The 13,430-nt window shown below is 37.9% G+C and overlaps 1 protein-coding gene across 1 annotated transcript in view; it reads right to left on the reverse strand.

Annotated features, from left to right (window-relative positions):
* GALNT1 (polypeptide N-acetylgalactosaminyltransferase 1) overlaps positions 1 to 13,430 on the reverse strand; it is a 95,802-nt gene that overhangs the window by 52,865 nt on the left and 29,507 nt on the right. The window contains exon 3 of the mRNA XM_005482963.4: positions 1,382 to 1,611. Within this exon, the coding sequence (XP_005483020.1) occupies positions 1,382 to 1,520 (139 nt within the window). The 5' untranslated portion in view covers positions 1,521 to 1,611. The remainder of the gene's footprint in view (positions 1 to 1,381; positions 1,612 to 13,430) is intronic.

Consider the following 13,430-nt stretch of genomic DNA (forward strand, 5'->3'; position numbering starts at 1 on the left):
CTTGCCACTTTGCTCTCCTCTTACTGAAAAAGAAACTCAAAAAATGCAATGCCAGCAATGAAAAATTTAAGTTAGTTCTGCAAAATTCAGGTGGACTAGAACCCCTTTGAAATGTTCACATGCAGTTGTGAAACCAGGAGTCCAGAGGTGCTGAGCACAGAAATTCTACATTCCATACAGCACTCTCTGTGGAGATTTATTGGCTTGTTTTCATCACAGGGAAAGAAAACAAGTAAACCAAATCTGACACTTCTTAAATATCTGCCCAGTGTTACTCTGTAACAGAGCAACATTATTCTTAAAATACTTCTGAAAATTTCCCAGGAAGGTCAAGGCTCACACCAGACGTCAACAGGTGAAAAAGTTTCTTGTGATAGAAAGCAATAACCTTGAGTGCAATTAACCAATTGGACTTAACAATTACCATCACTCAAAAGGTTTCCAACATCAGCAGTGAAACACAGACACAGCCTTTTCAGAGAGAGAGACTCCAAACTACAGAATTAGACGCTTCACAAACAAACTGGAGGTTGCAGCTGCCTGCAGTTCTAAATGCACACACTGAGACATTGCAGGGATGAAAAATCTCCCTGCACCAATCCTTTCTCCCATGTGATCAACTATGCTAACTTCTTAAAAATAAGGTTGGCAGGATCAATAGTAGTGCTGTCAAAAAAGCCCAAAACAAAACAACCCCACATTCAGCTCATCTAATTGGTGCTCAAAACCCTAAGATGGCAATAACAAAACTGAAAGCTTATCTGAAAACCTTCAGTATTGAAAAATACAGCTCTCACTTAAAAGTTATCTAGATAAGCATGCACTCATATTTGTCATTTTACATCCAAGTTCATTCTATTATCATAAATCTTACAATATTTACTGTGTCTTATTGCTACAGTCTTTGTCCAAATTTTGGGTTAGGTGGGTTGTAGGGCAGGGAGTCTTTTTCAATTTGGCTGGTTGAAGTCTTTTTTTTGCAGGGAGAGGCAGACAAGTGAGCTTGGTTGTTGGCTTGGTTTGTTTTATTAGCAGGTCTAATGAAGTTAATAGCACCTTTGCTTCCTCACTCATGGAAATTTAAAATATGCTTTAGACTGCATTAACATGGCTTAGATTTCTGCATTTCTTATTGCACAGTTTTTTAGGGTTATTTCATATACATTAGTGCTTAAAATTCTACATCTTATGTGCTTTGAGTCTGCAACGTATATCTTAAGCCACGTGGTTATTCTCTAATCATTCAAAGAAACACAGAACATTCTGTGACCCCTAAATGCTGACACAATGCTAGATTGTTGAAAAAAAAATCCCAAATCTTTAAAAAGAGTGCAATTTTAAAGGAGCATTAGTTTAAAGAATACTTAGGCAGAAAACTTACCATCTCCAGCTGGCAGGCCTCGTTCCTTTTTCTCGTCACATTTATTGCATTCACTGAAGTACAGCAATAGAAACATATCCAGAAGGACCCAAACCAAAGAGGTGGCAAGGACCACCTTGCAATATGCAAATTTTTTCATGGCACTTTAAGTCAAATACAAAAATAAAAAAGTATAAATAAAAATATCAACAGGGCTTTTTTAATCCAGTTTGAGAGACAACGTTCTATATCTGGAAAAAAAAAAAGAAAAAGAAGTCACAACATTTACCTGAGATGCTAAAAGCAGAAATTTTAACTCCATTTTAAAGGTAACAATTTAGTTATGTTCTGATGTATGCAAGAAAATTAATATCCTATGCATTTCAGTGAGATAAGGGAATAGGGTCAGTTTTAGCAGCATTATTCCAATCCTTTATAATGTTAACATTCATCACCTGAAACATCAAAATGAGTGACCAAAACAGAGTCCTCTGCTGAGCCACTGGAAAAGAAGGTAGGCACATCTAATGACATCAGAAGAAACTCTCTGGATCCTCTGGAAACCAGGACAACCCCAATGAATGGAAACCAGGAACATCTGGGGAAGCAGGGTATCACTCTCTACTGCATGAATCCCATGGCTAATATTTCTCATGCTTCTCCCATGCAGCACACACTGAGATTCTGGGTCCATCACTAGGAATGCTGGCCTACATATGCCAGGATTTTACACAGGGTCTAATTGCCTATTACAAAAGCATCACAAAGACAAATGCTTTGCACTTCCAGCAAACCAAAACCAAACACCCCTTTTGGTAAAATAAAACAGTAAGCATGGTTAACAAAGTACCCATAAGCCACCAGGATCATTTACTAGGTATTCAAAGCTAAAGTTAGCAAGTCTGACACTTTATGCCTTTATTAGCTTAATGTTTGATTACAGAGCAAACCTCTCTATATTTTTTCAACGTGTATACATTACAATTTTAGAATGCTAATCTTTGAAATTCTCTTTTGCCCTACTCAAATTACAGACTTTGTTACAAAGACTGCATATTTCCATGACTAGTAGGGCAGAATCAAGAACAGCTTTGAGCTTCCTCACACTAAAATACAGAGGGTTTCATTTTTAATTTTTTTTTAACCACTACTGACATATTTCAACTCAAAGTACTCCTGAAATGTTTACCAGTGGGAACAGAATACCAGTTAAAACCAGAATTGCAGACACTCTTGACATAGAAAATGAAGGGAATAAAATAAGGAGACTTTAAAGACATGCTAGGATTTTACGAATTACATACATTAAATTTTTCTTACATGCTTTCAGTGAAAACTGAAGAATTTATTGAAAAGGGAACTTTAATCTCAAGTGTTTGTGCTGGTTTGGACTGGTGTAATTTCCTTCACTGTGACCAGTAGAGGCCATGTTTTGTATTTGTGCTGGAAACAGCATTGATAATTCAGGGATGTTTCTGTCACTGCTAATCAGTGCTTACACACTGTGGAGGCCTTTTGTGCTTTTCACCCCACCCCACCAGTGAGGAGGCTGGGGGTGCACAAGAAACTGGAAGGAAACACAGCAGGGACAGCTGACCTCAACTGACTCAAAAGATATTCCATATCATATAAAGCTCAGTATATAAAGGTGGGGTAAGAAAAATGGAAGAGAGGATGTTTGGAGTGATGGCTTTTGCTTCCCCAAGCAATCGCTGCATGTGATGGAGCCCTGCTCTCCTGGGGATGGCTGAACATCTGCTTGTCCATGGGAAATGGTGAATAAACTCCTTGTTTTGTTTTACTTGTTTGTGCAGCTCTTGCTTTAACTCCACTCATTTTTCATTTTTATTCCTTCCATTCTCTCCTCCATTCCACTGGGGTGGTGGGGAGTGAGTGAGTGGCTGCTGCATGGGGCTTGGATGCCAGCTGGGGTTAAAGCACATCAGTTGTGACTACACAAAAACCTCATTAAAGGCCTGCATCGCTAAGACTGCATTTCCTTTACTATTTCATTGCCATAAGTTGACCCCTGCCTCCCCCCACCCTTCTTAAGGGAAAATATGACATCCCTTTTCTAAATACAGCTTATTTCTTCTAATTGGCAGCAGACACATTGCTATCTCCCTGCACTCCTTTACACTGAAGTCACACAGCTCTGGGTGGCACACCAGCATAGGAGCCTGTGGCCTTCCACTTGTACAAGGCCAGAAGGGTGTACAACCCTCTGCTTCCTGCAGAGGTGCATATCAAATGACAAGAATGAATTATTTTTGGGATCTCAGCTTGCATCTATATAGTTTTGGTGTACAGGGATGACTGTAAAAAAATTAGGAACTGCAAAAGGATCTGTAACTAACAACCTGATGATAAAGTAACAGATGAAATTGCCACAAGGAAACATTAAGTGGCATATATTATGAAAAAATCCCAGGGGTTGTTCGGTTGGAAGTTTTTTGGTTGTTTTTTTCAGTGTTTTTTTTTTTTTTTTTAATAGATAGAAGGATAGACCTGAACTCTATCCTCCTATCTATTAAAAAAATATTGGGAGCTGTACTGTGAAATTCTGTAAAACCATCAGCAGCAGTGAAAGAAAAATAAATTTGTTACAGACTACTACGTAGAAAACAGAAACCAAACCATCACTACTCCATTACACAGTACCTGCTCTCTCATCTTGAGTGCTGTGTGAACATCCAGTCTTATAATTTCAAAAAGGATAAAGGAGGATTAGAAGGAACAAGTGAGAAGTGCAAAAGGATGAATACAACAAAAAGCAGCTTTATTATAAGACAAAAGAAGCACTTTTCCTGGCTGGAAAAGATGTAACCTAAATCAAGTGGCAGGTCTATATAATCAAAATCTGTACAGAGATGGTAAATAGAGATCAACAGTTGCCTTTTACTCTTACTTCATATATTGGCAGAAATCAAGTGAATTTAGCAGCAAGAGGTTAAAATCCAGAAAAGGCATTTATTCTGTACAGTGTGCAGTCATCCAGGGGAGCTGCCTGCCACCATCCCCTGCCAGCACTGCAAGCCTCTTCATCAACTAATAAATACCAAGTCCTCACCCCTACTTTGGCCAGTCCCTGACTGTGAACTTTAAGTCACTGCATCCCAGGAGAGTACAGCAAGGAGGTATCATTCCAGTTTCCACTATTCTCTGCCCTAGATATGCACATCAACCACTGGCAGAGACAAATACTGTATACAGACAAAATTTGTCTGACAAAGTGCATGACTGCCCTTAAACTCTTCATACAATAGGTTTCTTCTGGTCCAATCCGGATACCATAGAAATTATTTGGCAAAGAAGGAAGTCACACCACCACCCTGCTGTTCTTAAAGAGTACAAATGCTAATAAAATACGTGTTTTGAAAGAAAACTCTACCAATTCTTTTAATTTCACACTTCTTGAAGTTCAGACTTGTGAGACATGAGGCATAAGGCTGTAAAACAGCGTAAAACCCACAGGAGCACAGAGCTTTGGGGTCCTCAGATTAGGAGGACACAGGAGAACCACAATCTAGACTTGCTGCTCTATATCAAGTGCTTTGGAATGTATAGCCTGGCAGTATATCTGCCTCTAACAAAAGAAAACTCCTTTGTCAGTTCAGTGAAATGTCAAAAAGACACTTGGTGAACCCTTTGAGGGTTTGGGGAAGTGATGAAAAGACAGTGATGCAAAAGTTCAACACGCAGTTTTCCATTGATAAGGTCCTTCCCTGTACCTTTTGATGAAGGCTCTCATTCCCTTGGGCAGTCTATCATCTCATGAATTACACTGCATTTTTACCACTGCTTTTATGACAGCACTCCCCCACCTGCTTCCCCAGCAGAGCAGTGCAGCAGAGGGGCCCAGAAACTCAGATGGGGCAACTGCTCTTAGCATACCAGAGCCTTGCCCCAGAGCTCAGGGCTTGGTTCCTCCTTCTGCTGCTGGAAGGTGGTGGTGGCCTCAACCACGGGAGGAACGCTCCGCTGCTTCTTCAGTGGAAGAGGCTAAGGAGCAAAGTGAGCAAGGATGAACAGCAGGTGGGTGCATCTCCACAGAGACCTTGAAGTGCCATGAGAGTCTGTGCCCCACGATGCAAAAAAAGAGAAGAGACAGCTAAGCATTGCACTCAAAGGATAAGTGGATGGAAACTCCCAAAAATGGAGGCTGAGAGAGACAAACCCAGGAAATTGTGGCAACAGAAGGAAAGTCTGCAGATGTGCCCTTCCACAACAATTATACTGCCAGGGATGCTGTTGAAAGACTGATGAATAAGCCTGAGTTACATTTCCTGAGCACATGAGGAGGTTCTCATATAATCTAAGAGTACAAGTTGGAACAAAACAAAAGCAGCAACAAGAATGGCACTTAAAGGATAGCAAGAAAAAAAAATTTAAAGGCTGAGAATACTGCAGATCCACTGCTCAGCATGCAAAGGCTAAGATACTCAATGCCTTTTTCAGTCCCTTTGTTATTGGAGGCAGAGTCTGCAAGAGTGAAACTTCACAGGCAGTACACAGACTGGGTCAGGGATCTCTTAAACCACTTGGATATGCGCAATTCCATGGCACCAGAAAGGTGGCATGGAAGGTGCTGAAGGAGCAGGTTGATCTTACTGCAGGGCCATTCTCTGTCATCTGTGAAACATCTGAAATGGTGATCCAGAGATTCCCAATCCTCAAGATTAGGAAAAAAGTTAACATCAAGTAGGAAAGGAGATTCTGGAGAACCATCTGCTAAGTCAGTCTCACTTCAGTCCTTGCAAAGATTATGTGAGAAATCTTACCTACAAACACACAAAACACCAAACCAAAAAAACAAATAACAAAATAAAGTAAACCCAATCCCTACCAGATCACCACAACACAAAAACTAAAAGGGAAACAGGCAGTACAGATACATCAAAGCCATACCGTACTTTAACAATTTGGCAACTCACTTCAAGGAGAGCATTGGTTTGGTGAACAAGGGAAGAGCAGTGAATGGTGTTTGCATTAACTTCAGCAGGGACTGTGATAGTCTTCCAGAGTCCCTTTTCAGAACTTAGTGAGATTTAATCTGTGGGTTATCAGGGGACAGCTAGCTGGAGCACCAGGCTTTCTGGGTTCTGTCCAGCCATGCAAAGTTCAGCTGACAGACAACCACTGGTGACAGCTCTCTGAGGCCAAAGCTGGAGCTCACACTTGCTGGTGCCTTTACTGAGAAGCTGAGGGACAGCACTGAAAACACACTCAGCAAGGTTGCTGGTGACACCCAGCTGGGCTGGAGCATGCAGGCAATACCCTGAAACAACATGCAGGAATGAATCTTGGTGGCCAATTCAAGGGACATTCAAAGTCTAGAAAAATAGGCAGGTTAAAACCTCAAATATTCAGTAACTAAAAAGTACAAATTCCTGTTCTTAAAGGTCAAGTTGGATAGGGCCCTGAGCAATTTGATCTAGCTGGTGGCATCCCTGCCCATGGCAGGGGCTTGGAACTAGAATATGACCTTTTAAGTTCCTTCCAACTCAAACCATCTTGTGATTCTACGAGTATTATCTATATAGGCTGCGTACTACCATGCTAGGAAGCTGCTCTGCAGGAAGAAACCTTTGGAGCCTGAGAGCAAATTCAAAATTAATCAGTAGTGTGTTCTTAAGGCAAAGAAAGTCAACTGCATCTAAAAACCAGCCTAGCAACCACAGAAATAAATCCTCAAATGCATAGACTTAATAATAACATTTACCTACAGAGTAATGAAATAGAATTGAAGATTTCTGCAAAACCAAGTACTTTTCATTCCTTCAAAATACTGGATTATAGATTACAAAACCCTTATACTATAGAAGAAAAAAGAGTATTAAAAGCACCTTGGAAAAGGTAGGAAAAAAGGCTGTACTTTATCAAGAATAAAGCGAAAAGAGGAAAAATGGGTACATTCAAGTCTTGTTATTTCTGAAGGTCAAGTGAATTTTTCTTCCCTGTGACAAAATCCATGATATATTTGACACTACAGGAAAAGGTCATCTTTAAAATTACTGCTCATATAAAGAACATTGTTGCACTTAACAACCTCTTTTACAAACACAGTTGGCATGGAAAAGAAAACCTACTCTTTTTCAGTATAGCACACAAATACTCAGTCATTTTTGTCTTTGGATCAACTTTATCTGTGTTTATACCAGTGATCAGTCTTCAATAAGACTTTGTGGCAGACTTGACAAAGGATTTCATTGCTGTTATTCAGCTAAATCAGGATTCTACACTGGATGCAGCACGTAACCAGACAAAGCTGATGTAAAGTTTGTTTTCTGCAATTTCAGATATGAACAAACAGAAGCTGGCACAAAATAAGGGCTTATCAAAATCCTGACACAACATTTACTATGTTTAAGCTATTAATATCAATTTATACCAAATGGAAAATGATTAACTGAATAGCATCTAAGGAAAGATTGATGGCCTACACAAAACTGAATTTTCAGCTTCTCAGCCTACTTAATAGCAAAGGAGAAAAACTGGCATACTGTAAGGTAATATCAGGCATGCGTATGGATTTTTAAGCAAATTTCTAAAAAATAGAGCCAACACAAATTGTAGTGAGCATTGTCTACAGCTCTGTATCTCTGAACTATTAGAGAGTCCAATCCCATTGGTTACATTCATATTTGAAACCAGAAGTGATGCCAACACTACAATCAGGTTCCAGAATTACTTTTGCTGCTGTGCTGATGTGTTTTGTTTTGGTTTGGTTTTTTTTTTTTTTTCGTTTTTACTGGCCCATGCTCTAAATTGGTTGTGGTGCATGTTTGCAGAGAGCTCATTACCATCAGAACATCAGTAAACAGGCTGATTTGAGGATAAACAAAGCCCTACCTTTCAATGCTATGAAAGCAAGTGATAAAAAACCATTTAAATAGGTCAGCCCATCACCTGTGGAAAACAGATTATTCTTCATCTTTTTCACAGTAACACAAATGCATGGGGTAAATTTCAACAGGCTAAAGAGTATTAGGATACCAGTAGTCTTCTTCTCAGAAGTTAATATAAGAGAAGAACATTTCATGGGGCTATGCTCATTTGATGGATTTTGAAAGGTTTTATTATTCATCTGTTCAGTAAAATTGAGCAAGTTCTGAGGAGGTGATGAGAGAAAGCAGATCATACTAGTCTGAAAACAATTCATTAAAAGCAAACCTGCACTTCAGAAAAATCTGAGAAATGTAGGTCAGCACAATAAATTTCTATTCTTCTCTCTCTAAGTAGGAAGACTACACTTTTAATTCATCAGAAGCAATTTTTTAATTCATAAGTCAATTTTTTAATTGACCATTTGAAAAAAAATCAATTGTGTTTCTAAAAATGGTGGGCCTTGGAATAAAGGCAGAATAACAAACATTGAAGTGGCTGACTACAGCTGAAAAACAAGGATGAAGAACTTCATACACAAAGGCAGAAGCTATTGGTTCATGCTTCCTTTCCAACAAATTAACAGAATGCATTATACTTACAAAAGTAGAAGCTCTTCTGAGGTTAAAATCTCTCATTACATAGAAAAGCAATAGCAAAAATGGAACAACAGTGATGCACTCCAACTACAACTCTGTCAAACTGCTTACAACTGTATGGAACTACGTGATTGTGTACTTGAACCTCTGATTCTCCCTATTCAGAATCACAGAATCATAGAATACTTCAGGTAGGAAGGGACCTTCTTACTCAAGCAGTCTTTACTTAACCTTTAAACTTTTAAGATTAGCTCTAAATACTTCTACATAGTAAGGAAATAACGTTTCTGAATTGAAAAAAAAGGCTTTTGTAAAGTTTGGCTTTTAAAATAAGTTCTTACAGTTAATGCAAGCAAGTTAATTGAAAATGCAGTGTTATTTTGGTACCTATAGTTTTCAGAAACAACTACAGTCACTGAACTTCTGAAAACAGTTTATAATTTCACAAATCGGTGCTTAATGGTTTCTCAAATGAGTTTGTAAAAATGCCAAATTCCCTCAATACAGCATTTTTAAGAATAGAACAAAAGATTATTTACACAACTGCTCAAATGAAAACCTTTGAAAACACTTAAATCACATTTTCCCAGTCATAATCAGACCCATTTAGATTGACTTTATGAAAGCCCTGTCTTGCTTGCAGGAAGAAACTGCAGTGGGCAAGGTTTCAAAAGACCAGAAGAACAATATTTTAATCAAATAATAAAAAATCAAACCAATTCAATGTACAGATTTTGGATTTACATTCTTTTATTCACAGCAAATTTTGCTATGCAAGAAAAGGAATAAATTGATCCAGGAGGGAGATGAAATATTCCCTATCAGAATATCACTGTAAATATTGCAAGAACTCAAGAGGATAGCTAAAATTTGGAAATTAAGAACACAATAAAAGTACAAAGACTACTCCTGTCATATAACCAGCTGAGATTCACTAGATGTCTATTCTATAACTTTGAAGTAGATTTCAAATGTCTGAGGCAACAACTTCATTTCTCTTTTGTTCCACAGGTTGCATAAAAATTATCTAAAACCAGACATCTCATTCAGGGATTCTTCACACATTCCTATTTTCTCAACTGCTCTAAAATTTAAAATATACTCCTATTATGTCCAGTGAGAAATCAAAATACACTACTTAATATTGCAAATCTGATAACAAAAAAACAACTATACATCTTTTTACAGAACTGCTTCAAATATTTGGAGCCCATCATTAGCCCAGGTTAACTGCAATGTATAAGAAAATGAAAAGACAGATATATAACACCTTGAAGCAAAGAGAAGTAGGTGTTTGCATGGCCATTAAGTTATTGCCTGTTGTTACAGTCCTGGCAGGTAAGTTCAAATCACTGCTATTCAAATCTTTTCCCTCTTAGACTGAACCACAGAATTGCCTCTCATGAGAGATGCATAACAGGCAATCCTTTTTGGAAAGCAGATTTATAAGCCAAAAGACAGTTATTTCTTCTCCTGAAACAACTGCATCTTAAATTGAGTTACTGACACCTCAAATGCTGACAGAGAGCAAACATTCCTCTTCCAAACCATAGCTACTATGCATGCACACTCTGGGAGGGCTACTGAAGGTGCTTGACTAAGAGAAACACTCAGCTTGAGAATACAGGCAGTATTTTCATCACTGAGTATCAGAGGCAGCACAAAGACAATGAGCAATTCATGAGTGAAAAGCTTTTGTTGTTACCAGCAGCAAGAGATGATTTAAGCACTGAGCTCATAAAGCCTTGACATGCAATAATTAATGGCTGGAGATGCATCAGTAAGACCTATTTGAGCCTTCTGCTCCCCTTCACAGCAGCCTGGAAGGCTGAAGTGGACTAAAACCACTAGTTTTTCTTTTTGGAAGACTCACAGATGGCGACCCAGCACTTAGCTTTTTCAGAACAGCAACACTCCTGCCAATCAGCATCCCAGAGCTATAAACTGACTCCAGTTTTTAATAACTCCCTGAAGAGCTGTGTTAGCTGGACTTTCAACCCTAACACTACAGGACTTTTAGAGAAAAATTGAGGTCACATCAACACAGGTGTTTCTAGGTGAGGACCTCCATTTCCTCAAGAAAAACAATGTCATGTGAGGTACAGACTGTGCAAGTTTACCATTAGTCAGAAGAAACAGCTTAAAACGAAGTAATTTTAGGCTCCCTGTTGGATCTAAATGGACTTTTAAGAAATTAAAAGCTGAGCTACCGAAAATTTATATTGCAGTGGAGTAGTGTCACAGTAGCAGAGACTGGGCTATTAGTACACTATTAGCTGTCTGCAAGGAAAAGCTGTAAACACCTCCACATGTTTTAGGCTCTCAGTCTTGTGACAGGATGTAACACAGTGTGAAGGCTTCTAGACAAAAGCAGCATCACCTGGCCTTACAAGGCATGGGTTCCCTAAGAAACAAAGCATGCAAGCAGTCAAGGATTTCTAATAATCAAAAATTCATACATTTCCAAAAACTATTTTAAATAACTTGGCAAGTGTCAGTTGAGCTGTTAAGTAGAATAGAGTACTTGATAGGACTTTTTTAAAGTTAAATTTCTTTCTGAAAAAAATTTCATTTAGTATTGTGAGCAAGCTTCTTTTGCACTAGATTAGACTATGTGGAAGTAAAACCACAGTAAGCTGTTTCATATTCTCAATGCTCATATTTTCCATCTTCCTTTACATTGCTTTGCACAATTCAGAAAATCAAAGTGGCTTCCAAAATGTTTTAAAAGTTCAACCTTAAAATGTCCAACAAACTCAGAATTTACCAGCTGAGACAGAGCTAAAATGGATACTATACTTATCAATAGGTTGCTCTTCAAACAAATGTGTCAAATAATAGAATTTTCTGCAGATTTTATGATATTCAGTCTGCACATGTCAACACTCAAAAATGTCAGGCAGAATTTGCTTTTGAAGTATTTTGAGGAAATAAGCAAATTCTTCTCAAAAACAGTGATAAGCACAGACAAAAGGGTCTTAAATTCACTCTCTATTCTGCTATTAAGTTAGAAGAGAAGAAAACTAGAAACTCAGGTGTCAGTATGAAAGAATTACAAACTTCAAGGAGAAATCCTTCACTACTTGAAGGTCTGGTGAATTCACCATCACAAAACTAACTGCATATTTTTCATAGACAAAAACTTATGCAGGCTCTGAACAATCAAATGAATAAATCTTATACAAGATATCCATGACACCTTCCTTGTATGTTGTAAGAAATTATTAAATCTTTCAGGCTAAGTCTCAAATGTTCAAAGACATCAAATCTCCATAAAGCTTCTGATTATTTTTTAGGTATGTATCAAAGCCACAAGCTAGAGTGGAATAAAAGTGTTCATTAATTTTTCAAACACTTTTAAAGATGGCAGAAAACAACATAGGAAAATAGTCATCATTAAGGATGAATCACCAATGGGCAAGAATTTGATTTAAAGAAAAGCAGAGTAAGCTAATTAGAGAAAAAAAATATTATAGAGGAGACTTCTAGAAACATTGGGTAAATTGCAGTCAATAGATTCAATCATCCTTTTGTGAGTAAGTGCAGAATACTCTAATCCTGAAAACTTTCTACTGTAGATGAAAAATCCAGCAGGGAAAATTGAAAAAAATACCAAATAACTTTGAAGAACATTTTTTTCTCTGCCTTCAGCATATGTGAAAAATATTTAAAATAGAGTTTTAGAAGAAAAGCTTTGAAATAAGCACAGGTAAAGAAAAAAATCATCATACATGCTGGGGCTTTAGGGTGTTTATCATAGAGAAGGTGGCTGAATTCTTCCTGGAGTAACAGCAGAACTTGCTAAAAAATTAAATGCAGATATCAAGTTAAAAACTGCTGAAAGGATAACGTGTGACAAATGGTGAAGACTTGAAGAATTAGGATATATAATTTGAAAACATGGGTGACAATCCCTTAACACACGGTGGGTTCTACCACCACAAGTAAAATGAAGAATGATATTGCAAGTAGAATGAAGAAAGGCAAAGAATTCAAACAAGTTAACAAGTTTTATCTCCCATTCCTTTAAAAGTGCCACTGCAGATGGTTTAAAATAAAAATCAAAAAGTACCACACCTTGTCATGCCTAGGGAAACAACCAAATTCTAACCAAAATAAGCCTGCACTTTTGCAGGGCTAAACACTTTTTGAAATACAGAGAAAACATCAGATATCCATCAACAAAAGTCTAGCAACAAAAACCCAAACAAAACAAACAAAAAAAACCCCATGTGCGTGTTTCTCTTTCTCTAGAAAGAAATTACAGATTAGATATGGAGAAAAAGAAGAAAAGCTATCACTGCCAAATTTTGGGATACAATAAAGTTTTGCAAAGCTTCCCCCAAAAACTTGTGCTCCTTTGGTTTAAATCCATAGGCAAATAAAAAGTCTACCTAGAGAGCAAAAAGGCAGTATTTATAGAGAAAGGCAATGTAGCTTTTAAGCACACAATCCCAGCTAAGCCTGTTCTCACATCACAAGGCTGTGTGCTCAGCAGGTAGCTTCTGCTGCTAACAACTGTTCTGTGCTTAATTAACACACAGTACTGCACTAAACAATAGATTCTTCACATCCATTCTTCCCTC

Source organism: Zonotrichia albicollis, chromosome 1 (genome assembly GCF_047830755.1).
Source record: "Zonotrichia albicollis isolate bZonAlb1 chromosome 1, bZonAlb1.hap1, whole genome shotgun sequence".
In the NCBI taxonomy this organism is placed as follows: Eukaryota; Metazoa; Chordata; class Aves; order Passeriformes; family Passerellidae; genus Zonotrichia; species Zonotrichia albicollis.